The sequence below is a fragment of the Westerdykella ornata genome, assembly GCF_010094085.1.
Source record: "Westerdykella ornata strain CBS 379.55 unplaced genomic scaffold EI97scaffold_10, whole genome shotgun sequence".
Lineage (NCBI taxonomy): Eukaryota > Fungi > Ascomycota > Dothideomycetes > Pleosporales > Sporormiaceae > Westerdykella > Westerdykella ornata.
The window spans coordinates 544,580-567,868 of record NW_022986860.1 but is presented as its reverse complement, the minus strand read 5'-3'; the positions used below and the strand labels follow the sequence as shown (position 1 = coordinate 567,868).

General features: G+C 52.3%; 11 protein-coding genes across 11 annotated transcripts; 4 read left to right on the top strand and 7 right to left on the bottom strand.

Annotated features, from left to right (window-relative positions):
* Window positions 1–848: 848 nt before the first annotated feature.
* On the top strand, window positions 849–1,686 carry EI97DRAFT_377237 (uncharacterized protein; the record flags this gene model as incomplete). Its single annotated transcript, XM_033795599.1, has 3 exons — window positions 849–989; window positions 1,093–1,281; window positions 1,393–1,686. 3 exons carry the CDS (start codon window positions 849–851, stop codon window positions 1,684–1,686), a joined length of 624 nt encoding a protein of 207 aa, XP_033654077.1.
* Window positions 1,687–2,636: 950 nt separating this feature from the next.
* On the bottom strand, window positions 2,637–5,996 carry EI97DRAFT_43483 (sodium transport ATPase). Its single transcript, XM_033798725.1, has 2 exons — window positions 5,796–5,996; window positions 2,637–5,746 (listed from the first exon to the last, which is right to left on the bottom strand). Exons 1-2 carry the CDS (start codon window positions 5,873–5,875, stop codon window positions 2,902–2,904), a joined length of 2,925 nt encoding a protein of 974 aa, XP_033654076.1. The 5' UTR covers window positions 5,876–5,996; the 3' UTR covers window positions 2,637–2,901.
* On the bottom strand, window positions 5,800–6,697 carry EI97DRAFT_43305 (uncharacterized protein). Its single transcript, XM_033798304.1, has 2 exons — window positions 6,336–6,697; window positions 5,800–6,280 (listed from the first exon to the last, which is right to left on the bottom strand). Exons 1-2 carry the CDS (start codon window positions 6,545–6,547, stop codon window positions 6,037–6,039), a joined length of 456 nt encoding a protein of 151 aa, XP_033654075.1. The 5' UTR covers window positions 6,548–6,697; the 3' UTR covers window positions 5,800–6,036.
* Window positions 6,698–7,635: 938 nt separating this feature from the next.
* EI97DRAFT_458455 (uncharacterized protein) lies at window positions 7,636–8,286 on the bottom strand (the record flags this gene model as incomplete). Its single annotated transcript, XM_033800913.1, has 2 exons — window positions 7,636–8,223; window positions 8,275–8,286. The coding sequence occupies 2 exons, from the start codon at window positions 8,284–8,286 to the stop codon at window positions 7,636–7,638; spliced, it is 600 nt and encodes a 199-aa protein (XP_033654074.1).
* Window positions 8,287–10,982: 2,696 nt separating this feature from the next.
* Window positions 10,983–13,380, bottom strand: EI97DRAFT_398394 (alpha-1,2-mannosidase-like protein; the record flags this gene model as incomplete). The annotated part of the gene is made up of 5 exons (XM_033796393.1): window positions 10,983–11,625; window positions 11,677–12,028; window positions 12,078–12,221; window positions 12,278–13,226; window positions 13,273–13,380. Coding segments are annotated over 5 exons (2,196 nt in total), but the record flags the coding sequence as incomplete, so codon positions are not given.
* Window positions 13,381–14,572: 1,192 nt separating this feature from the next.
* EI97DRAFT_433364 (aldehyde reductase) lies at window positions 14,573–15,909 on the bottom strand. The gene has a single exon (XM_033798378.1). It carries the CDS (start codon window positions 15,633–15,635, stop codon window positions 14,688–14,690), a length of 948 nt encoding a protein of 315 aa, XP_033654072.1. The 5' UTR covers window positions 15,636–15,909; the 3' UTR covers window positions 14,573–14,687.
* A 795-nt stretch (window positions 15,910–16,704) lies between these two features.
* On the top strand, window positions 16,705–17,915 carry EI97DRAFT_433363 (uncharacterized protein). Its single transcript, XM_033798377.1, has 2 exons — window positions 16,705–17,161; window positions 17,213–17,915. The coding sequence occupies exons 1-2, from the start codon at window positions 16,711–16,713 to the stop codon at window positions 17,779–17,781; spliced, it is 1,020 nt and encodes a 339-aa protein (XP_033654071.1). The 5' UTR covers window positions 16,705–16,710; the 3' UTR covers window positions 17,782–17,915.
* Window positions 17,916–18,045: 130 nt separating this feature from the next.
* Window positions 18,046–19,241, top strand: EI97DRAFT_433362 (ribosomal protein L1). The gene is made up of 3 exons (XM_033798376.1): window positions 18,046–18,298; window positions 18,356–18,920; window positions 18,970–19,241. The coding sequence occupies exons 1-3, from the start codon at window positions 18,072–18,074 to the stop codon at window positions 19,063–19,065; spliced, it is 888 nt and encodes a 295-aa protein (XP_033654070.1). The 5' UTR covers window positions 18,046–18,071; the 3' UTR covers window positions 19,066–19,241.
* Window positions 18,913–20,293, bottom strand: EI97DRAFT_467203 (uncharacterized protein). Its single transcript, XM_033801585.1, has 3 exons — window positions 20,061–20,293; window positions 18,970–19,998; window positions 18,913–18,920 (listed from the first exon to the last, which is right to left on the bottom strand). The coding sequence occupies exons 1-2, from the start codon at window positions 20,073–20,075 to the stop codon at window positions 19,150–19,152; spliced, it is 864 nt and encodes a 287-aa protein (XP_033654069.1). The 5' UTR covers window positions 20,076–20,293; the 3' UTR covers window positions 18,913–18,920; window positions 18,970–19,149.
* EI97DRAFT_398384 (uncharacterized protein) lies at window positions 20,264–21,980 on the top strand. Its single transcript, XM_033796392.1, has 3 exons — window positions 20,264–20,658; window positions 20,729–21,172; window positions 21,230–21,980. Exons 1-3 carry the CDS (start codon window positions 20,559–20,561, stop codon window positions 21,922–21,924), a joined length of 1,239 nt encoding a protein of 412 aa, XP_033654068.1. The 5' UTR covers window positions 20,264–20,558; the 3' UTR covers window positions 21,925–21,980.
* Window positions 21,931–23,282, bottom strand: EI97DRAFT_398380 (PALP-domain-containing protein). Its single transcript, XM_033796391.1, has 2 exons — window positions 23,067–23,282; window positions 21,931–23,005 (listed from the first exon to the last, which is right to left on the bottom strand). The coding sequence occupies exons 1-2, from the start codon at window positions 23,203–23,205 to the stop codon at window positions 22,008–22,010; spliced, it is 1,137 nt and encodes a 378-aa protein (XP_033654067.1). The 5' UTR covers window positions 23,206–23,282; the 3' UTR covers window positions 21,931–22,007.
* Between the last annotated feature and the right edge of the window lie 7 nt (window positions 23,283–23,289).

Here is a 23,289-nt window from a genome sequence, read left to right as displayed (position 1 = left end):
TGCTGACCGCTTTTATCAGCGTACGAGGGATTCTGCCGCGGCCGTGCTTCCATTCCCGGGTTCGGTGCTTTGAAAATTGCGTAAAGTGCATTAGAGAGGGATTGCTAGCGAACGTCGTTTTTGGATTGCGTCCCCGGGGAGCAAGTGGCTCGGGCAATCTTCTGTCCTGCCATGCGGTGCTGTGCTTATTGATACACCTGGCGCGAGGTTTGCATTCGAGGAGTTCATCTTTTCTTCGTTTAATTCTCCCTTTAGGATTTGCAGTGGTTTACGGTGGACGTTGTGAACGTGGGATCGAAGTGGCATGTACGATGGGCATTGGAGTAGGGTTAGACTTGGCTTGGGGTTTTTGGAGGGTGGGTTGAAATTGGCTTGGTGCTTTTGGTGCTGCCTTAAGCTTTGGGCTGGATTTGGGGCATTTGATACTCACACACGCGAATCAGAATGCAGGTATTATATGCTAGACGCCATTCAACTTTTTGAACCTCATGGTTGTCGAGCAAGCTTCGTACCCTGAGCGTACAATGGCTTGGGGTAACAAGTTGTTCACCTCTTAACTGGATTGAGATGAAAGCCGAACAAGCGCCCTTGCCGCCAAGACTTTCCCGCCAAAACATTCCTCCATCCCCGACTGCCCTACCCTGGTACTCCCGTAATCGACAGCTGGAAGTTACCGCATCGGAGCACGACACAATTGTTGGTGTCCACTCAATCGACAATTCCCAAACCTCCACACCACCTCCTCTCTCACCCGCCAGAACCGGAATCCCGAAGTATCCCACGCCCGTCCTCTGACAAGACTTCACACGCAAATTCGGCACGATTGGGGAGGAACTGCTTGCCCGACGATGCGGCTCCTCGGCGCAGTAGCCTGCCTGCTGGGCCTGGCGCACGCAACAGCCCTGACGTACAAACTCGAGGCGCACGAGAAGGCGTGTTTCTTCGCGACGACGGAGCATCCGGGGCAGAAGGTGGCGTTTTACTTCGCTGTAGGTGATTCCCTTCTCGCACAGCTCCCATCTTCATTCGGAAGTGCTGCCTCAGAGTCTATCGTGCATAAGCTGATATGATGATGATTTTGGCGGTATATAGGTGCAATCAGGAGGCGCCTTTGACGTGGACTACAGCGTCGTGGGGCCCAACGAGAAGGTGATACTGGACGGGAGCAAGGAGCGGCAGGGCGACTTCGTCTTCACGGCGCAGGAGAGGGGCGAGTATCGCTTCTGCTTCAACAACGAGATGAGCACGTTTGCGGAGAAGGTCGTGGATTTCGAGATTGCGGTATGTCCTCTTGCTCCGTTTCTTATAGCTATCACACCCCCGTGATTTCTACCTCAGGCTTCTTCTCTACCAAAGCACAGACGACTCATTGCTCACTTTCGAAACTCGCAGGTCGAAAACGAAGCCCGCAACGCACAACTCCCCTCGCGCCCGGGCACCAGCCCGGAGCAGACGTCGGTCCTCGAGGAATCCATCCTCAAGCTCTCGGCCCAGCTGTCCACCATCTCGCGCAACCAAAAGTACTTCCGCACGCGCGAGAACCGCAACTTCTCCACCGTGCGCAGCACCGAGAAGCGCATCCTCAATTTCAGCCTCATGGAGAGCGGGCTCATGATCGTCATGGCTGGGTTGCAGGTCTTTGTTGTGAGGTTCTTTTTTCAGGGGGCCAGGAAGGGGTATGTGTAGTGGGGTGGCTACAGTTTGGATTGGATGGGATTGGGTTGGGGCTGGGGGAGTGCGGGAGTGCGGGATACCCGGGAAGCTGGCTAGGTGCGGCGGGAGGGACAAGGGAATTGCGAGGGTCGGGAAATACGTTGCTCGAAGCGGATGCTTTTGTCAAGTGGCTGCAGACGCGTATACACGGGACGGAAGCGGGCAATATCATGCATGACATTATTACGGATCACCGTCTCTGGTTTTGGCGAAGAGAGGGGAACTGGGAACCTGGGAAGTAACATTTGGAGTATATCATTATGAGCAAAGCAGCTTTCGATAAAGTCACTTACGCCTGTGTGGATAATATCTATCCGAGGAGTGTCGAGTAGGTGGGACGAGATTGAGTGACTTATTTCCAGGTTGAGATGACACGATATGCTTTCCTACCGTGTAGTCCTTGTAGGGCCTGATTTCTAGGGAAGAAAAATCCATAGAGCTGGCATGTACGAGTATACTTTACGGTCTTCCAGAGCGGTACAATCCTCGACGTAGAGAGCGATGAAAGGCTATCCATATGTATTCGGAGCACTTGTAGATACCAATGAGAGACGTGGCAGAACCCATTCATGTACTTCTCCCAACCAAGCGCGGAGTACCCACGAGTGATAATCGCTTCCAGCAGTCCTACCATTCCCTCATCCAACGAGGTCGACATGTCCCTATACAGTTCGCGTTGTTAACCACTCAACACCACACATCACACATTGCACATCCTGGATACTCAATATAACGAGCGACGAAGTTGGATTTTCATAGCAGCAAACCTAGCGTCCAGCCCAAGTTCATAACGGTAAAGACAGGACAGGTAACAATGTGCGTAACCCTGAAAAACGAGAGACTTGCCATCTAACTGGAGAGGGAACAGAGTAAACCCGAAAAGCGATGGAAATGCCATCCATCTGAACGCTGAACCGAGATGTTCGAATCGTAATGGTCGTGATAATGAATGGACGAATGGGGAAATGAGGATGCCATAGAAGTGCCGTGCCGTGTCGAGTCGAGTCGAGTCGTGTAGTGTCGTAGAGATAGTGAAAGGAGGAAACCCAGACGAGAGGAATGAAACCCACACCAGCACCAGCAGACGCACGGCTTGCGCCTCGGTCAGACAATCTGATCAACCTCCCTTCAGCAGCCCCACAGCTCCTGCCACCCACTCACTCTATCCTCTCGCAACACCCCTCTCATCTACCTCTTCTCGCCCTCCCCAACCACCAACCTCGTAACCTCCATTCCCAATCCCGCCCTCATCTCCGCATCCTCCCTGCTCAACACCTTGTGCTTCCCACTCCCAATCCCAAACCGCCTCTTACAAGCCTTCCACGCTTCGATCGCTGCCACATACACCGCCACGCACGAGAAACTGACACCCCACTCCCAGCTAATCGCTGCATGCTTGAAGACATCGCGGTTGATAATGGGCAAGTAGATGATGGCGAACATGATCGAGAAGCCCGCTGTAACAGCCCAGAACAGGAAGCGATTTCGCCAGAGGGTTGGGAAGATGGAGAGACCGCGATGGGAGGCAGAGTCTGGGTACAGGTTGAAGAGAGAGCGGGAAAAGTGCTTGACTTCCCAGGCTGTAACGAGCAGCAAGAGCGTGATAGTGGCGTATGTGGTACCACGAGCGCGGAACACAACGCTGCATGTCTCATTCCAACCTTCGTTGCACCCAGAGCCTAGGTTTCCGCCTCCGGGACCTGCGTAGGCGACGATGGAGAAGGAAGCTAGACAGAGAGCACCCATGAAGAACCCGTAGATGAACTTGTCTGTGATGAGCTCCTTGGTGAAAACGCCGACGGACAGGTCGTGAGGCGGGCGGAACATGCTATCCGGTTGGGATTCCTCCAGCCCCAGGCCGATGGCAAGGAAGGAGGAGGTAATAAGATTGACCCAGAGGATCTCAATAGGTGAGAGCGGGAAGACGGAGTCGTTGTTGTTGTCCTTGAAGGTCAGGCCGATGAGAAGTAGGATGACCTGCGCAATGTTGGAGATGAGAAGGTGCATCAGGAATTTCTGGATGTTGTCAAACAGACGACGACCCTCCTCCACTGCTTTCACGATCGAAGCGAAGTTATCGTCAGTCAGAACCATCTTAGCAGCATCCTTTGCGACATCGCTTCCCGTGCCCATAGCCATACCCACATCTGCGTTTTTCAACGCAGGGGAGTCGTTGACACCGTCACCAGTCATAACGCAGAAGAGTTTCCTCCTATGCAGAGCGGACACCATCTTGACCTTCGTAGCAGGGCTGCATCTAGCAACAACAAGCGGTAGAGTCTCCATAGCGTCAATCTGCTCGTCGGACAACTGGTCGAAGTCCTTGGCAAGCATAACGGCGGTTCCGGAGTTTGCGTTTGGTACGGTTCCGTTGAGGATACCGACCTCACGAGCGATAGCCATGGCGGTTCCAGGGTGATCTCCGGTAAGCATGTGGACGGTGATGCCGGCGACCTGGCAGTCCCGCACCGCTCCCTTGGTTTCGAGGCGGGGCGGGTCGTAGATAGCGACAAGGCCAATATAGTTCAGTCCACTTTCCACAGATGAGCGCTCACTTAAATCGGTCCCAAGAGGCATAGTCTTGTGAGCGACACACAGGACACGAAGTCCATCGGCTGCCATAGCTTCCGCAGTTTCCAGAATGGTAGCCTTTTCAGAATCTGAGACATTGAGAACCGGCAATACGAATTCGGTCGCCCCTTTTGTGTAGACGTCGAGGTGGCTCTCCGCATTTTGGTAAACGACCGTCATCTTCTTTACAGTGGAGTCGAAAGGGAACTCTGCAGCGTGAGTGATATCAAGCGTCTGGAGAAGGGATTCCCTGCCCATGTTGAACCGCAGTGCCAGCACATGCAAGGCAATCTCAGTCGGTTCACCTGTAGCTTTCCAAGGCCCTGTGCGGGCTCCGGTCGTTAGCGTGGTCGGGGCCGTAATGGTGGTGGATTGCTGTATCGAAGTGCATGTTTCCGTATCGGTGTCAAAACGATCGACGGCTTCTTTATTCTTGGATGTATCCGGGGTGGGTGAAGAAGCGTCGAATGTGGGTTCAACAGTGGAAAGATTGCAGAGGGCGATAGTGCGGAGGAACGTCTCGAGTAGTGGACTTCGCTCATAGTCATCCAGATCGAGGCGTTTGCCATTAAGCTCGACGTATCCGCTTCCAGGGTTATAGGGATCTGTGGTATCGTGGACACCCAGTGTCCCAATGCCGGGAATAACCGCTTTACGCGTGATCATCCGGCCTTGCGTGAGCGTTCCAGTCTTGTCAGAGCAGATGTTCGTTACACCTCCTACGGCTTCAATAGCCGAGGAAACTCTGATAATAACGTTCGACTTTGCCATGGCCTTCGCCCCAACCGCTATGGTAATGGTAAGGACTGCAATAAGCGATTCAGGAATAACTGCAACCGCAACGCAGATGCCGTATATGAGGACCTCTCCTCCAACTTGCCACTTGTTGGCGGAGAAGACGATGATGGCGAGAAGGATGGCGAGGCCAAAGAGCAAGAGCGCGAACTTGCTCAACGTAGTCTGAAGTGGAGTGCCGACGAACCCAAGAATGACCTTGACGCCACTGACGAATTTCTTCCGGTATCTCACAAGCATTCTGCTGTCTTCAGGAACATCGTCGGTTTGACGGAGCATGCGAGCGATCTTTCCGACTTCGGTTCCCATTGCCGTAGCAATGACGATACCGGTACATCGACCGGATTTCATCTCGCTGCCGGCGAAGGCCAGGTTGGTACGGTCGCCAGTGGGGAGATTGACGTCGTCGAAGATCAGGTCAGGGGTTTTCTCGACTGGAAGAGATTCTCCAGTGAGGAAAGCTTCATCGGTATATGCATTCATCCCATCGATTAGACGAAGATCAGCAGGGACGATGCTTCCAACGTTTAGGTGGACGATGTCGCCTGGGACGAGGTCCACTGCCTTGATCTTGTCAAGGCTGCCATCACGGAGTACATTTGACTCCGGAGCCGTGAGTTTCTTGAGGGACTGTATGGTCTTTTCTGCCTTGTAGTCCTGCCAGAACCTGTATAAGTTAACCTTACCATCTCTAAATGGAAAGAGGACATGCTTACCCGACTATGATGTTGAGGACAATGACGGCTGAGATGACGCCGCCTTCGATGTAATCATTGATACCGAAACTCAATCCCATAGTAATGAGGAGCACCTAGGATGGAGGTTAGTCAGGGTTGGAGGGCATATCGCCTGCTTGGCCAAAGTCCTCGCGGTCTTTGGGCACTAGGACGGCCTCGTTTGAGAAGAAATTTACGAAGTCGAAGCAGCCGATGAGAGGCAGACTTGCTCTTGTGGATCTCAGATCCAAGGAATGCCTAGCGTCCAGCGCCTGAACCCACGTCCAAAGGTGCCTGCTGGCAGGCGCACCCCACCCGTCGATATGAAGCAGCCACGCCCGGGGAGAAAAGTACTTACTATGGTGAGGCTGTTCGAAACCTGCCTCAAGAGAATCTCCCACAGGGATAGCCCTTCAGCTCCTTTAACCTTGTTAGGTCCATAGAGCCGAAGGCGAGATTCCGCTTCGGTGGCGCTGAGTCCATTTCTGGGGGAGTTAGCAAAGGATTTCATGTACTTGGTTATTACAGGAATGTTCGTACTGGATATCCACACCCAGTTCCTTCGCAACCTGCGCGGCCGTGAGGGTGTGGGCAATCGAGAGCGATTTCGGAGGGCGCTCGTCGTGAGGTTGGGGGGTGCTATGACGTGCAGTGGTCTCTGGACCATGGTGATGATGAATGCCGCTACGTAGGGCACATAAAGGAGGTTCAGTCGACTCCTCGACAGTAGGAAGGCTGTTCTCTTCACCCATTCAATAAGGATAGGAAACCAGAGGTTTGTGTGAAGAAGGAGGACAGCAGGAGGACAAGGGAGAGAGAGAGTTATAGGCCGCCACACGTGCGTGCGAGTGCATGGGGGTTGTACGCTACTCCATGTAGAAGAGTGGGGTAACATACGACTTGATTGGTGGGTAGCACCAGAGGAAGGGAAGCTACGCTACGTGTGTCTTCCTGGATAGATTATGGAAGCACTGCGGCTCTTGGTATCGCCATTCACCATTTCGCATACCCGCCTCACTTTCCACGCTTAGGAACCAATAACACGTCTCAGGAATGCCTGAATCCCACATGATGATGAATCATCAATCTGCAGACTCGCCAAATCACCACCCAGCACCTGCTCCCCTCTGTTTGCACTTCTGCTGTCGACAAACCCCAGGGACACCGTTTCGAACAGCAACAACGCAAAATGGCTGGCCAAGAGTTCGCCCTTTGTGTGCCGGATTCTCGATGGACGTTTGTTACACAGCCACGATGCCCAGCCGGTTCGTCAGTTCGATGATGCAGCGCCCAGAGGCGTCATTCTCGCTCGTTGTTCAAGTGGCCAGTCAGACACAGTCATCGGGGGCTTTCCCTCTGGCGGGGCAAAGATCGGCCTCTCCAGAGACCGGAATCCGAGGTGATTCCTACATTTGCGAAGAATAATAGGAAGGTTGATGAACCGACGTCTGCTCGGTGGTGAAATGATTCTCCCGTTCCGAGATTGATAGCCCAAGGCAGGCTGGGTCCTCTGGAAACCTGGAACGTCTGGACTCGCCCCAAGGTGGGAACTCGTCTTCGTTATCATCACGTGCGATAAGAAGCGGAGCCGCGGCTGTCGCTTATCCTCCCCTTACCTGTTCGGGGATAGTCGGATCAGCAGCTATCACTGTCGTCAAATGATCCACGAAGGTGCACAAGCAGAAACGAACACTTTTTTATTATCATGCCCTCGAGGGTCAAAAAGACCCTTCCCGGATGGCCCTGATAAACCCAAAACCCGTGCCATTACCTCTCCACAGTTGTTCCCAATAGAAAGGTCGTAACATCGTGAAAGAAAAGCCCCCGGCTACTCCCCTAACTAGCTCTCCCTCAGGACTTCGGCTTCAGAGACGTCGGAGCAGCGACGAGGAGCCTGCTGCAGCTGGGTGTCGGCCTCGGCCAACGCGGCTTCCAGACTCATGTTGAAGGTTGCCGCGAGATACTGGGCGTAGCGTGTACGATAGGCCGACGCCGCGTTGTCGGCGGACCGATACAGCTCGCGTTTTGATGATGATGATGATGATGTGCCTGCTTGGAGATCAGAGGGAAAGCCGCAGTTTGAGCGATCAGTTATACCCGATGCGGGATGTAGGACTATCGAAGGCGTGCTAGGAGAGGATCTGGGAGAAGAGGAAGGAGAAGAGGTGGTGGAGAAGGGTAGATGCGGCATGATGATGGAGAAAGTCTGGTGTGAAGAGGTAAGTTGGTTGTGTCGGTTGATGATAGTCCTCTCGGTGTGGTAGCCCGTGACTGAAGCTCCTTGTTTATGAGTGAGAGTGTGGAATGGATCGGGATTTGATGATGGGTGGCCTTTACTCTTGGGCGACAGTTGGGTTCTTTTATACACGGCCGAGTTCACGATGCCGACAAGACCCAGAGTAACTGCCTTCACCGCAAGACCCGCCCTCTACAGGGATCAGCGGGATACAATGAAAAGGCTCAGACTCAAACCGATAACCTTGCAGGTCATGGATTGCCATCGTAACCAATTGTTACGAACAGCTTGACAACCTGGTGTATCACGACGCATCTTCCCTATAGCAACACGGCCATATCGGGCTTAGCGTGCGTTCTTTTCCAACCTCGTTCCCACACCGCTAAAAAAGGGCCAAAGAGAGGCGCATCGAAAGTCCGGGGAAGGGCCTACCCAGGAGACTCAGGGGCAACCGTCTGACACCCATTCACGGCTCCCCTCGTGGAGTTGTCCAACATCCGCCTGCAGCGTTGGCATTCCCCTGCCTCAGGCCCTCACCAATGCCGTTTCCTCCATCGCAAGCACCCCTTGATTCACGTCATGGCTGGCTGGCCATGTCGAGAGTCGAGCGCTCTGGGCCTTGACAATGCCTAGAGAAAGTGCAGGCGGTCTGTCAGCTGGCATGCACTCATCAAACATCCGCACTTTCAACAGAGTCAGAGGAAGCTGAAAGGTCGCCACGTCTCCCGGTCTGGTGGTCGCTGGGAAACACCACCATGACACAAGATGACGAGCCACGGCACCGCCATATTGCGCCAGCAAGTGGGTCTGTCAAACAAAGCCGCAGCTGGACCGAAACAGTTTTCTGTTGAGCTTCTGGAAAGGCACATTCCTTTCGGAGCTGACTAACCCTCTCTATCCCACTTGACGGGTCGACGACTGCTGAGGTGCGATTATAACCGCCGCAAAGCGTTATCACAGCGTCTACCTTAAGTTCTGCTAACTCATAGAGAAACTTCTTCCCAGACACGTGTACGGAGTAGTGAAATCTTTTCAAACAAGCCGGACAGCTGGTTCCACATCTCGCACGCATTTCCTTCACGATGTGTGTGTCCTTCGGTTCTGGGCGCGCCACGACAACCGCATGATGCCATTGCGTATGCGCATCCTGGAAAGTCTTACCCCATAGAAACTCGCACAGGTGAAAGAAAAACGTCACGATCGTTTAGACAGCTTCCGGTTTTGCTGCAGGCCAAGCGGGACTCTTCCGCAGTACAACCGGTATTTCTCAAGATCGGTGGGAATCCCGATTGTGGATTGTCACGAGGGGTGAGGGGCCACGGTGGTGACGGGGAGAAGTGGTCGATCATTGCTGAAGGGGAGGGGCCTCGGCAGGATCTGGGGAAGTGGGGTCCTTGTTTTGTTTCCTTTCAACTTGCAAGATCCTGATGTTACCAAAGTTTTCTAACAAAGTATGACGACGATGATTGTTCTCGTAGTTTCTGCCGATGAGATGCGACCCTCAATTTCTTCATCACATCATCATGGCCTCGCCACACATCAACCCCGAACCAGCCACTTCTTCAGCTATCCGTGACCAGCCGTCCCGTGACGCATCGGACACCGTTTTAACTCTGGAGACTCTCCACCTGAACGCATTGCCTAAATTTTGGAAAGGCTTGCACTAAACTCTGCCTGGACCGCCAGACATCCAAACTGTAATTCAATATCACGCTCACTATATTACTCGCACACTTGGACTTGACATGCAGAGCTCTAATCGACCTGCCGAACAATAATACATACTAGTGGGAACCAGGAAGAGATGGAAACAACTCTGCGCAGCAACACACCGTATCTCCTGTGGTCTCGGAAGGGATCCCCAAAACAGGCTTAATACACAGCAGCAGACTGACACTTATCCAGCACGAGAGATGCCGTATATCTGAACCATGCGTGCAGCAATCTTACCTGCGGGTAGAGAAACCAGATAAGCAGTTGCGCTATTTACACCACTGGTCGATAAGATATGCCGATACCCTAGGGGATCATGTTCCTATCGATCCGAAACACATTCGCCCATGCAGAGCTCACCGCATACACCATCTGCGATCCACCCCCTTCCCAGTTCATCGAATAACAACTCGACGCCTTATCCTCCCCTTCCTCGCTTCCAAACTGTCAATCTACGCTCCGTAATAGATAAAGCCTAAACGCCTGAATTCCCAGAATCCCGGGACGGCAAAGGCACAAGCATTCGGCAACGGGTTGCGGAGGTGGTTTTATATGCAGTTCCGTACAGACGGTGTCCGCAGGTGATAGTGCTTGCGTCTCATCAGGAAGCAAGCTTTTGATTCATGGGAGCAAGCTTTGTGGATATTGAGGAGGTAATATGCGGGGTTTCTTCGAGGTGCTTGGTTTGACGACGGTGTCGACGTGAGGGATTAGATGAGGGTGATGGAGTCAGCTGGGCAACGGGAGAGAGATTGTCTCCCTTCCGTGGTTCCCGAATGGTGGAGTACCCCTTGCATGTCACTGTATAGGATGGTAGGAAATGCAGAAAATCTAGGAAAAGGGGGGTGTCCCGTACTTTATGATTCTGCAAGACGAATGCAATGGGTTTCGCTCACGGGTCAAGAGTCTAGAAAGCTTGTCTTTCTTGACCACAATTTACGCTGAGCTTGTCAGCGGTAGCGATACGACATTGTTCAAGAGGTGACAGTCTTCTCACGCGACACCGGTCAACACGGCAGTTCGGCGTTCGGGAAGGGGAGAAGGTGTGCTGTTACCAACACCACGGACAACCGATGCTTGCGGCATCACTGCAACGTTTCACTGATCTCCCGCTCTCCCACAAGAAGGGGACCCGCACCTAGTATGGCAATTCTCAAATCTGCAACTGGTCATTGCTACCTGGCATATTTCCATTTTCAAGATATACCCCAATCAAATCCCCAAATCCTCCCTCACACCCCCGTCGCATTCTTCCCAAACGGCCCCAAACTCGGCGGCACATCCTCCTCCCTCGTCCCCCACTCACTCTCCCTATCCCCCAAGTACAACTCCAACGTGCCCCCCTCCAAGAAAAACTTATGTTGCAACCAATTCCTCGTATACTCCTTGCCATCCAGCACCGCCCTCTGGACATACACATTCCGATCCCCAGGCTGGAAATCGTGATTGCGTATTGTGGCCGTCTTCCCCGTCTGCCCGTTGCGGATACGGACTTCTTTGAAGAAGGGAGGCGTGATGAAGTAGACATCTTGTCCTGCGTTGGGGAAGATGCCCATCATGGCTAGGGCTTCGAAACTGCCCATGGCGCCGCTGTCGTCGTTCCCGGGGATACCGTTGATCGTGTCGTTGAACTGGCTGGGGATGTACGTGTGGATGCGTTTGGCGGAGAGACCAGGGCGTCCCGCGTAATGATAGAGGAAGACTTTGAGGAAGGCTTGCTCGTCCCCCATGTAGAGGAGGCCGGATTCGTGGAGGAAGTCCAGGCGTTGGACGAAGCGGTCCTTACCGCCGAGGGTAGAGATGAGGGTCGCCATGTCACCCGGGACAAAGAAGGTGTAGAGCCAGATGGGGCCTTCGTAGGTTTCGCGGCCGCTGGGGTTCCTGTAACGATTGTAAGTTATCGAGGCTTGCCAGGTGGCATGAGAGGCTTACAGATAACATCCAGTGAACTCCTGCAGCGGGCTGCAGAAAATAGGGTCCTGGTACCCCCAAGAACCATTCGCATACCGCGGCTGCAGAAACCCCACGAAGCCTGTGTCAATACCGTTGATCTCGCTGCGCTGATCCTTCTTAAACATATTCTTCCAGTTACCAGACCGGCCGAGATACTTCTTGAAATCGTCTTGATGGCCGAGCTCGCGAGCGAGTAGTGCAATGACGAAGTCGTTGTAGGCGTACTCGACAGTGCGTGATATCGAACGCGTTTCGGTTCCGACGCCTAGTGTGTCGTAGTTGCGAGTGGGAATGTAGCCTATTGTTTTCCAGGCTTCAAGACCGCCACGTCCTGGGTACATGTCAGTGACTATATGAGTGGGGTATTCGAGCTCCATTACCTTCCACGTCCCAATTCAAGGGTTCGATTTCTGCATCCGATATTACCGCTTCGTAGGCAAGTTTCCAGTCCACTCCTGCACTAATGTTCTTCAGATAGGCGTCTGCAATGACGATGTCTGCGTTCGACCCGCCTTGCGTAAAACCTAGGGTGAGGTTCATGAGCATACATTATCCACCTCAAGAAAGGATCCGAGCATACCTTTACAGAAGCTCATCCTGCAATCCGGCAACTTGCCCAGATATTTATAAATATCCAATAAGCTCCTCACCATTAGCGTCTGCGAGTGCGGATCCACCAACGTAAGGAAAGGATGAATGCTCCGGAAGGAGTCCCAGATACAATAAAACGAGTCATAGTAGGGCTCTCCGCTATTCCAATACGGATTCTCGCCAGTGTAGTCCTGAGGGCTGATCATGGTGCGGTAGACGCCGCTCCAGAATGCCCGCAACAGGACCTCGCTGGCGCTTCCGCTGTCAATGTCGATCACACTGAGTTTCTCCCTCCACGCCTTCTCTGCTACTTGGAGGGTTCCGTTGAAGTCGAAATCTGGGATTTCACGCTCCGCGTTCGAGCAGGCCTGTGCCTCGCTGATGAAACTCATGCCTACTCGGACGAGGATCTGGTTGTTGGACGTCGGCTTTTCGAATTGTACCCAGCCGCCTGCGGCGTCTCTCACTGTCTGATAACTCTTATTTCTGCTAGGGGAGTTATTGACGAAGATACCAGAGTCTTTCAGCTTGGCTCCGCTGAAATCTGCGCAAAAGTATGACTTGTACCGCCCTATACCGAAACTAGGCGAGAAAGTTCCGCCGCCTGTTAGTCGACCGTTATCATGTACGGTAATATTCCCGCCACTCATGGTATGAGGCAAATCCTGGAGGTCGACCACGATATGAGGAGCGAGCGTCATATTCGGTGTTGTTGGCACATCTGGAAAGGTGAAGCGGTATAACGCAGTGCGATTCGACACGGTCATCTCGGCACGGATCTGAGATTGAAGAGTTATGTCAAAATAGCCTGGCCTAGCATGAACACTGCCTTGTACGCGCAGGACCTCTCGGTCCCACTGAGCGTAACTGCAGGCATTGATGTCGTTGCGGGGACATCCTGCTTGTGGGAAGATTGGAAAGTTGCCCATTGATGCTGACTGAGCAGGTCAGTCTGAGCATGTGATGGGTTTGTTCATCGCTTACGCCTCCGGTACCAGAATCATGCATGTGTGAGAATCCAATGATGCTGCTATTATCTGACGCAAAGCCTCCTTGATTCTCGCCGTTAACATCTGGGCCCGCCTTGGCCATGCCTTTTCCAGTCAGCACTGAGCTAATACTCGAGCCTTATAGAAGTACGTACCAAAAGGCAGAGTTGCGCCAGGAAACACATGGCCTAATGTGGTCAACCATGCTTCTCGCAGTCATCGACATTCGCTCCCACCTCCATTAATCGTCCCAATCAGCGGGTCTACATAATCGTACGGGGTTTTGTTCTGTGCATGGGCGAAAAGTATGACGCCGGCCCACACCACCGAAATTGTGTATCTTGAGGAAGAATGCATAACTTGTCAGCTCTTCCGAGCATGGAAAGGGAGTCCGGCGGAAGTGAACAGACGTTCTTCAAGAAGAAAGCCACCATCGCCGCTGTGGGACTCATATGACCGCGTCGGAAAATCCATTCTAGCTTGGCAGCACCTCGGTATGCACATGTACGTGCACCTAATATGCCCAAGACGGAAATTCGAGAATTACTGTTGGACGCAACTAGGGGATGGGATCTGCCGGGAGTGGCTGCGGGGTACATTAGTGCCAATATTTAAATTGCTGGTTCCTATAAAGGGAATATGGAGTTAATATTCCCAGCCTGGAAATTAAGCGGATGTAAAAGTTTCCACCTCGCTTGAAAGTGGAACGAGGCACGGAGGACAGGAGCAAACAATGGATATCGAGAGGGGTAGCGTGTTGGCCGCTCTCACAGATGGTGAAATGGTGTCCTGCTGGTGGTCGTCGGAAGTCGATGGGTTGGGGAACTGACATTCACGGATACATATGATACAGATGCGTGAAGATACCGACTATTGTTCTGGGGGCTTTCCTGCGTTGAACCTTTCGCCCAACAGTGGCCAGACATATTGTCAGATATTGAACACAGATGGAGACTTTAGTCACCTTGTCCACGGATTACTTGGCCAACGATTCGTCCCTAATCTCAGTCAGTGCAAGTGGGGGGCTCATCCCTCTTCGCATCGACGTGGCATCCTCTTGTGATCAGGCTAGGATACGGCTAGAGACGATGACATAACGCCAAATCATATGCCTCTTCTAAGAAGAACTCGTGTCTGTGGTGTGTAAAGGTTCCACAGAAGTTGGAGGTGTGGTGCAAATGAAAATCACGGGCAAAGTTAGGTAGGTAGGCAGAGTTGAGGAGAACGTTGGCGAACGATCTAAGTCGTTCCGGGTTAGCATTCTTCACAACCTGTACTTGCAAGCCCTGGAGAACCCTCGCTCTTGAAACTCTAGGGAAACTGCCTGGCATAAATGAAGTCATCCTCTCAGGATTAAGCTATTGACTGACATCCATGTAAGACTACTTCGGTATAATACACCTGCGCCTATCACCCATGGTAGTTATCGATTACCGCCTCCGGCTCCACCTTCGCCCAAATTTCCTCGATCCTCTGCGCAGATTCCTTGCTCAGTGGCCCATTGTCCAGATACTTGGCGGTCTGCTCAACTTGCTCGAAGTTCCTACCAGCGAAGATGACGGCGTCTCCGAGCTCCTCTTTCAACGCCCCATGATATGCAACCCACCGATACGCCAGCTCAGCTTTGCTCACCCCCTCTGCCTCCGCAATGTTATTCCATTCAGATAGCGCCTCGAGGTAAGCTGGCCGTTTGTACAACTTCAAATACATGCCCCCGAGGGCGTTCTCATTGAAGCGACCCTCGCCTGCCTCGATCTGCTCCTTCGTCTTGGCCAAGAAGCCTCCCGCCAACGGGGAGTAAGCATAGAAGGCGATACCAAGTTTCCGCAGTGTAGGAAAGAGCAAAGTCTCCAGTTTCCTTGCTATCGGATTGTAGTTGCCTTGGTATACGGTCGGAAGCACGTACCCCTTGCTCTTTGCGATGTCGTATACCTCCTGCACCTGCTCCGCGGTGAAGTTGGAGAGTCCGAAGCGAACGAAGATACCCTTCTTGTAGAGCTCGTTGATTGCATCCAGTGCTTCATTGAGATCGGCTGACGGGTCTGGAGCATGGATGTACAATACATCGAATTGCTTGACGCGCGCACTGTCGAGAGAGTTTTGGGCAGCTTTGAGGATGTTGTCCTTTGTCAACGTGCCCGGTTGGAAACCGCCAGGCAGTTTGGTGGAGATCAACAAGTCTTCATAACCGGTAATACTCCTCCCGATCTTTTCTTCTGACTTCGGGTAGATGATGGCTGTGTCAACCTCCTTGACACCAGCGTTTTTGAGAAAGGCGAACAATTGGTCGACGTCATCCTTCTCTGAAAATCCCCAGTCCCCGATAGAAGCGCCGCCGAAGACCTTCTTGACCGTCATACTGTGTAGACTGAAGTTGGCTGTGTGTTGAGTGGAGGGTGATGTTTGATGTTGGTGAAGCTGGCGCTCAAGCTATGAGGGTATTTATGGATTAGGGTCGTGGAATGGCTAACCGTGAGTTGTGTTGAGTATTTCCTGCACAAGGGCACGTACTTATTTATACCCATTGAGAGAGGTCCACCGGTAATTACTAATTTTGATCATCATGTTCAGTAGAATTGCATCATCTCTAGATGCTTCCATCGATGCTTATACACAGTTACCACGATTCACTACGCATGGTAGAGTCGAATGGCTCCACCAATTTATTTAACTCCGCGTACTCCGCATTCTGCTCTATATATTAGTAACCATGCCGCGGCGGGTCGATTATATAATCGAGGTTTTCGTGCGAAAAACGCCGCCTCCTTCTCTTCGCCCGCAGGTTGCGAGCCTGGGGTGCACATGCGATCTACGGCATTATGGTTATTCGAGAGTCAGCAAAAAGCTTGCCCGGAGCAGGTCTCGTACAAGGGACTCATCCCTTCGAGCGGTTGCGCAATCTGTGAAAGTGATCCCCGGTTTGTCGATTTTGTCGCGGGCGAAAGCCGGATTTTGGAGGGGAAATCATTCATCCTCGGATGGAAGCTGGTGCTTGGCAACTTCTGCGAGATCTGCAAGAGGTCCTCTCAGTCATGCCATGTGTTTTCTTGATACTGTGTAGGTGATATCTCTGGTTCCCGATCTTGGGAAGTGCTATGAAGGAGCTGCACAGGAGCCGGTGCGCTAACCCTTCGGAAGCTCTGCGCTACATCTATAGGGTATACCGATTGCAAGGTTCGTCCATCTCCTGTGTTAAGGGTTCCTCGTATCAACTAAACATTTTTGCATCGACTTTCCACTCTACCCACTTGTTTGGTCCAATCTACTTCCGCAGTGATTCTATTTCGTGTTGTCGCTTCCCACCTGCTCGACTTTTGGGTATTTCTATAATTCTTGACCTACTGTGTACTATATTTTTAGCCACCGAATACTCTCGGTTGGGGCTGAAACCTACGAAATACGGGCAACGTGCCCCGAGATTTACCATTCCAAGATGATTCGCTCCATATTTCCGCAAAATGAAACTCTCCTTCGCATTTGGGGCCGTTTGCGAGAAACCAAGGTGCTGAGCAAGGCTTGCTCTGGTTATATAGGGCTCATGACTTCTATACCAGAGGGTCCATTCCAAACATCTGCATTCCTGCCTTCTGGTATGTCAAGAATGTTGCCTCAGCTCTGCTCTCTCGTAAGTTTTACACTTGTGGGCATTTCTTCATGTGCCACAATTCCGCGGGCCGTACCCTCCTCATTCGAATTGCGGCCGAATGAACTTGTTAATGCTACTCTCGGCCCCTATGGATCCGGCGGACGAGGCCGCACGGGGAGTACTTCAGCAACGTCCTTTGTCGAGCTTCAACTGAATCTCTGCAACTCCGGTCTTGCAAACTGCTATGCCGACGGCGACTCTATCTCAGAGGGTGCGGAGTTGATATATCAAACTGGCCCTAACGTTGTCACCGTTAACGAGATCTGCTCTAACGACGTGTCTACCTTACAATCCTATCTGGCTGAAGCATGGCCAACTGATTACACCTACTCAGTCTTCATGCCGGCCTTCGATAAACGCACGTCAGCTCCATATAAGTGCAAGAACGGATTCCAGTACGGCAGCGCAGTCTTGGGGAGAGTCGCCGCATCTACCTGGGATGGTATAACCGCGTACGGAGGACCGTATCAAACCCATGATTCAGGGAATGAGCAACGTATCTTCGTGTGCGCGGCGGCCAAGGGCGACCACTTTGCATGCACTACTCATTTGTCGGCCTCATCAAAGTCGGTGGCCCTAACTCAGTGCAAGGCATTGCTCTTCGATGCGGTTCCGTATTTGAAGAGCCAAAGCGGCTCTACTGCGAGGACTGTGGTTGCTGGCGACTTGAATCTGAAGTATGACTCGGGTTCGGCGGAGAATGTCCAGACCTGCGTGCCCAACGGGTGGACAAGGAAAGGAGATGGAGACGTCCAGCATACGATGTTTACAAATGACTTCAAGTTTGGAAGCACAAAGAAGTATGGATTGACGTATACGGATCATGATGGATGGCTGGTGAAGCTGACGACGTCTTGAAGTTGAGGAATGAGGTGGTGAATAGTTTGCGCTACCCTAGATTCCTAATAGCAAGATGCGTTGGGACATATCGACTGCACGGTATTTAGAAATGCGAACTGAAGAAATGTGCCATCAAATCCATGAGATTTAGATTGCCGGAGTGTATGAGATGGATTTGAGCACTGAGGTGAACAGGAGCTGTGTATAGATCGAACCCTAAACCGGCTAGCGCCTTGGCCAACAATCTTCGGACTCGCGATTCAAACTTTGGAGAGAACGCGCCCGCCATCAAGAACCATACGTTCGCCATGGCGCACTCTCGGTCATTCATCGCCCCCCTAAGCAGGCTGGGGTTATCCCCAATCGCAGGATCCCGCTCAGAAATCCCCCGTACCGCTTTCCTACCCTACCAATCCGTTCGATGCGCTTCACAGAAATCCACGAAATCGGCGCCCAAGAAGAAGAAGACCAAGAACACATACACACAATATGACATCAAGCACGCGGAGCAGTTCTCCCTTGTAGATGCAATGCAGTGAGTTGGCTTGGAGCGTCTGTTTCCCAGGAGCGGTAGCCTGATTATGCGGTACAGATATATCCGAGCATTCGAAGTTGGTCGCAGCCCCTCCTCATCCAAATACGAAATGCATGTACGGCTACGCACATTGAAGAACGGTCCCGTCGTTCGAAATCAACTCCGCCTCCCTCACCCCGTCAAGACCGATATCAAAATCTGTGTGATATGTCCCCCGGATTCGAAGGCAGCGGCAGAGGCACGCGCAGGTGGAGCAACACTAATCGGCGAGGATGATGTAATAAACCAGATCAAGGAGGGAGTAATAAATTTTGACAGGTGCATCTGCCACCCGGATTCGCTGCCGAAGGTCAACAAGGCAGGCTTGGGAAGGATACTAGGTCCTAGGGGATTGATGCCGAGCACGAAGACTGGGACAGTAGTGAGCAATGTCGCGGCGACTTTGAAGAACATGGTGGGAGCCAGCGAGTACAGAGAGCGTATGGGTGTGATCAGGATGGCGGTGGGACAGCTGGGTTTCACGCCTGAGGAGATGCAGAGGAACATCAAGACGTTCATGGAGGCACTTAAGAAGGATATCGGCCTTCTCAGCGACCGGATAACAAAGGAGATACACGAAGTGGTATGGCGCACATTTATCAATTCGAGCCACAGAGCTAACATTCATACAGGTGCTAAGCTCCACTAACTCCCCCGGGTTCAGCTTGAGCGGCGAGTTCAGGGGGCCAAACTCAATACATCCCAGGGAACTGTCAGGGCCGCTGTAGCATAATCTTGCGTATTGTATAAGATAAATGTACCATACTTCCCAACGCCATCGCTATGCGGGGTATCATAGAGGCTGGCCCCTATCATGAGGTCTTGAGAGCTTTCAGGACTTTGACTGCTTCCGCGGACTCATCCATCTCCGCGTATATCTTCATAATTTTCATGACACGATCTGAACCTTGTTTCCTTGCCGTTTGGGCTTGCTGAAGCGCGGTTTTCAGATCCAGTATGAGCGTGTTCCGCAATTTCGCCATTCGTGGCGCCTGTGCTGTGATAAATGGATGTTCCTGTCCGACTCCTTTCCCGATTTCCTGTATCAAGCGATATTGCTCTACGGTTCTGCGAAGTTTGGCGATGGACACCGAATATGCTCCGTCATCATCGTCCCCGTCTTCGTCGGATTCCTCCTCGCTGTCAGATACATCCTCATCCGCATGCACTTGAGTCTTTCCTGCACCGTCGACCTTAAGTTGCTCTTCTAGCAACGCCAACCGCGCCTCATAGTCGATCAACGCTCGGCCTGTTGCAATCTGTTTCCTGATCGCCACACGCTCGTCCAGCGCCCTCTTCACCTCCTCTTCCCTCTCCAAGACCTTGGCCCTTACAGTCTCCACCTCCTTTCTGAACCCCAGTAACCCCACCCTCACCTCCTCGACCTTCTCATCTCCGCTTCTCAAACTGCGGCCAAGCCCTAAGAAATCCTGGTAGTTTGCGTTGACGAGGTCGAGGAGCTCTTTGCTAAGCAACTGGCTGCGGGAACGGAGCTCGGAGCGTAGGTCTTCGAGTGTCTGGTGGCGGTTACGGAGGGATGATAGGTATTGCGAAGGGTCAAAGTCGAGGGCTAGGAAATCGCTGCGCTGCAGAGGGGCTGGGTAGGGGAGAGAGTCGTCATCGTCATCATCGCTGGCGTGGGAGGAGTTGGAGCCGCTGAACTGCGAAATGCGCATTAGACATCTCTCTAGTGCAGTTATATTTTCGATTGACTAAGACTCACATAGAAGCGACTCATTTTTATTAACTCAGGCCATTCCGGCTCTAAGATTGGGTTTGCTATTGTCTTCGCTCTACCCTCACAGATGGTGTTGTCCAAATAGCCTTGTCTTGGCACTTACTGCAACGGAGTTAACGTGTATCGATAAGGGAGCGTCTCATCTATCGATAGATAATAGTAACTTATAAATCTACCTACGAATGCCGACTTGGACCGGCATTACGAACCGAGGCTTTGGAACTGCATTTGGTTTGGACCGCGATGGATACTGTCAGAGCCATCCTTTAATAATCAAAGATAACTCGCCCCTCTCTCTGACAGCGGGGCAAAAGGCCTTGAGTATGAAATATCATTTGTCCCTCCGTATTGTTGAGATTGGACTGTCTCTACCCCCCGGCTTTTTGCGTACCTGACTTCAGATTTTATCGGCAATATCTGTTGTTAATCTACACCGTTATTCATTGTTGAACTCTGAGCCTACTGGGTTGGAAAGAGAGAGTCATGCCTCTACCACAGCCAGATCTGCCTGAGCCTGCGCACCCTAATATAGATTCGATGTTGAGCCGGAAGTTTGGAAAGGAGGTTGCGAACTACTTCTCCGGTATGCACGATCATGTCCCGCAGTTGACAGTACTACATACATGAGGTGCATATAATCTGACTGTGCAAAGGGTCCCCTCTAAATCGCGTATCCTTCCTCAGACCTGACCATGCATTCCTCTCCGCTGCCCTCAAACATCCCTCCGCTACATTTCTCCTTTTCAGGAACCTCGAACCGCTTATCAAGAATCCAGATGGCTCTGCACTTGCATATGCCACCTATAGCGAAGTCCAACCCATAATTGGCGAAGATCCATTTGCTACCTCAGAAGAGGACCTGATCAAGGAATTCAATTCGCAAAAGTACATACCGCAAATCATCTTTCTGGGGTTGGATGAGAGGAAGGAGGGTATTGTGTACAAGGAGCATTACAAGGGACAGCCTTACTTCGCGCTAGATGTGACACCCAAGGCGAGCGTGACCGAAGCGGCAGAAAAGTTGATTAAAGATTTGGAGGGACGAGGTTTGAGCTTCTCAAAAGGCAGGATGAATCTCTCGTTACAAGCTCAGGAAGGTATGTTGTTTCAGTCTCACAGCTCAAGAAGGATGCGTCACTGATGCGCCTATATAGCTGCCATCTACGCCGAAGCCCGCCATCTCCTCGACTGGAACGCGCGCAACCCCTACTGTGCCCAATGCGGCTACCCAACCATGTCCGTCAACGCCGGATTCAAACGCACCTGCCCACCCAAGGACCTTGCGCGAGAACTGAAGAAGAAGAACCCCGAGCGACCACCCTGCGCCACCCGTACTGGCATCTCGAATCTCAGCTTTCCCAGAACAGACCCTACCGTCATCATGGCTGTCGTTTCTGCGGATGGCCAGAAAATGCTTCTGGGTCGCAACAAGCGCTTCCCACCCTACTGGTATAGCACGCTGGCCGGATTCTTGGAGCCGGCTGAGAGTGTGGAGGAAGCTGTGAGGCGTGAGGTGTGGGAGGAGTCGGGCGTCCATCTTGGACGTGTGGTTATACATTCTACGCAGCCGTGGCCGTATCCGGCCAACTTGATGATTGGCGCTATTGGGCAGGCTATTCCTGGAGGAGAGGACGTGCATCTGGATCATGATGCTGAGTTGGAAGATGCGAAGTGGTTTACATTGGATGAGATCAGGGAGGCGTTGAGGGTCGGCACGAGTGGTTTGGGCGAGGGGCCGGGGCCTGAGTACAAAGAAGGTGGATTGAGGTTGCCGCCTAAGACGGCTATAGCGAATCAGCTTATAAGTGCTGTGGCTAACGGGTTTGTCACTGGGAATCCGAGCCTATAGATGTGACGGATAGAAAGTAGATTTGGATATATAATCTAGATTTCAATTGCTCCTCGCTAATGCTCAAGTCCTGCAATTCTAGGTTATGGCAATACAATGTATTTCTTCAAATGCTGTGGTATTGAGTCAATGAGCTGCTTCTGCTCCAGCCACTTCCTCGAGAATAGCCTGTCGGCGTAGCGGTATGCTCCATCGCAGAGTAGTGTGACGACGGTGTGTCCCTTTCCAAGTCTCTCAGCAACCTTCTTGGCTGCGACAACGTTCAGGCAGGAGCTCGCGCCTAGGTAGAGGCCCTCCTCATCAAGGCAACGGTATACCATCGCAATCGTCTCCTCGTCGGGAATGTGTAATGAGTCATCGATGAGGTCAATATCAGGCTTGAGGTTGTCCGTCACACGGCCTTGACCGATCCCCTCCGTTATGGAACCTCCAGATCGCTCAGTGAGCTTCCCCCCACTTTGAATGTATGAGTGGAGGACGGACCCAGGCGGGTCAGCAAGGAATGACTTGACGCGGCCATTGGATTTTTCCTTCAGGTACCTCGTTGTGCCAGCTAATGATCCTCCTGTTCCCGTGGCGCAAGTGAACGCATCGATCTTGCCTCCCGTTTGCGCCCAGATCTCCGGTCCTGTCGTCTCAATATGGGCCTGACGATTCGCAGTGTTATCAAACTGATTGGTCCACACGGCGTTCTCCGTTCTCTCCGCATGTCTCTTCGCCTGCCAGTTATAGTTGTCCGGGTTCTCAAAAGCCACAGCAGGGACCGGATACACCTCCGCGCCCAGAAGCCTCAACAGATCGATCTTTCCTTGCGATTGCGTGTTCGGCATGTAAATAACGAGTTTGTATCCCTTTGAGCGGCACACATGCGCAAGTCCAATTCCAGTGTTTCCAGCGGTGCCCTCGACGACAGTGCCACCAGGCTTGATCAGGCCAAGCTTTTCCGCATGTTCGACAACGTAGAGCGCTGCACGGTCTTTGACAGAGCCTCCGGGGTTTTGGAACTCGGCTTTGCCTAGGATTTCGCAACCTGTCTCTTCGGAGAGACGTTTGAGCTTGATGAGGGGAGTCTTGCCAATTGCTGTTACAAGGTATTCTATTAGCATAAAGGATTGACATGAAATCCCCACGGCTGTTCTTACCGTCTATGAAACCGCGTTGTCCGACGCCTTGCGCCTTGGAGACATTGATACCGGTTTGGTAAGCGGCTTCTATCTGCGCCAGGTGCTCGGCACTTCTCCAGACCGTAGCTGCAAACCTCCTCGAAGCTGTCCTAAACATGGCTTTGCTGAAATACAAAAAAGACCGCAGCGAGGGAGTTTGCAGAGTCTTCCGACGATGCGGCAACTGAGGGTTTCCGATAAT

What these genes read in the sequence shown, in the direction of transcription:
- EI97DRAFT_43483 (XM_033798725.1), bottom strand. Translation starts at nt 5,875, where the DNA reads ATGGGATTGAGTTTCGGTATCAATGATTACATCGAAGGCGGCGTCATC. An exon ending in GTCCTCAACATCATAGTCGG is followed by an intron (nt 5,747 to 5,795) that starts GTAAGCATGTCC and finishes TAACTTATACAG; the next exon opens with GTTCTGGCAGGACTACAAGG.
- EI97DRAFT_43305 (XM_033798304.1), bottom strand. Translation starts at nt 6,547, where the DNA reads ATGGGTGAAGAGAACAGCCTTCCTACTGTCGAGGAGTCGACTGAACCT. An exon ending in GAACTGGGTGTGGATATCCA is followed by an intron (nt 6,281 to 6,335) that starts GTACGAACATTC and finishes TAACTCCCCCAG; the next exon opens with AAATGGACTCAGCGCCACCG.
- EI97DRAFT_433364 (XM_033798378.1), bottom strand. Translation starts at nt 15,635, where the DNA reads ATGACGGTCAAGAAGGTCTTCGGCGGCGCTTCTATCGGGGACTGGGGA.
- EI97DRAFT_433363 (XM_033798377.1), top strand. Translation starts at nt 16,711, where the DNA reads ATGATTCGCTCCATATTTCCGCAAAATGAAACTCTCCTTCGCATTTGG. An exon ending in GTTGATATATCAAACTGGCC is followed by an intron (nt 17,162 to 17,212) that starts CTAACGTTGTCA and finishes TGTCTACCTTAC; the next exon opens with AATCCTATCTGGCTGAAGCA.
- EI97DRAFT_433362 (XM_033798376.1), top strand. Translation starts at nt 18,072, where the DNA reads ATGGCGCACTCTCGGTCATTCATCGCCCCCCTAAGCAGGCTGGGGTTA. An exon ending in TCCCTTGTAGATGCAATGCA is followed by an intron (nt 18,299 to 18,355) that starts GTGAGTTGGCTT and finishes TATGCGGTACAG; the next exon opens with ATATATCCGAGCATTCGAAG. An exon ending in CAAAGGAGATACACGAAGTG is followed by an intron (nt 18,921 to 18,969) that starts GTATGGCGCACA and finishes ACATTCATACAG; the next exon opens with GTGCTAAGCTCCACTAACTC.
- EI97DRAFT_398384 (XM_033796392.1), top strand. Translation starts at nt 20,559, where the DNA reads ATGCCTCTACCACAGCCAGATCTGCCTGAGCCTGCGCACCCTAATATA. An exon ending in GGTTGCGAACTACTTCTCCG is followed by an intron (nt 20,659 to 20,728) that starts GTATGCACGATC and finishes GACTGTGCAAAG; the next exon opens with GGTCCCCTCTAAATCGCGTA. An exon ending in CTCGTTACAAGCTCAGGAAG is followed by an intron (nt 21,173 to 21,229) that starts GTATGTTGTTTC and finishes GCGCCTATATAG; the next exon opens with CTGCCATCTACGCCGAAGCC.
- EI97DRAFT_398380 (XM_033796391.1), bottom strand. Translation starts at nt 23,205, where the DNA reads ATGTTTAGGACAGCTTCGAGGAGGTTTGCAGCTACGGTCTGGAGAAGT. An exon ending in ACAACGCGGTTTCATAGACG is followed by an intron (nt 23,006 to 23,066) that starts GTAAGAACAGCC and finishes ACCTTGTAACAG; the next exon opens with CAATTGGCAAGACTCCCCTC.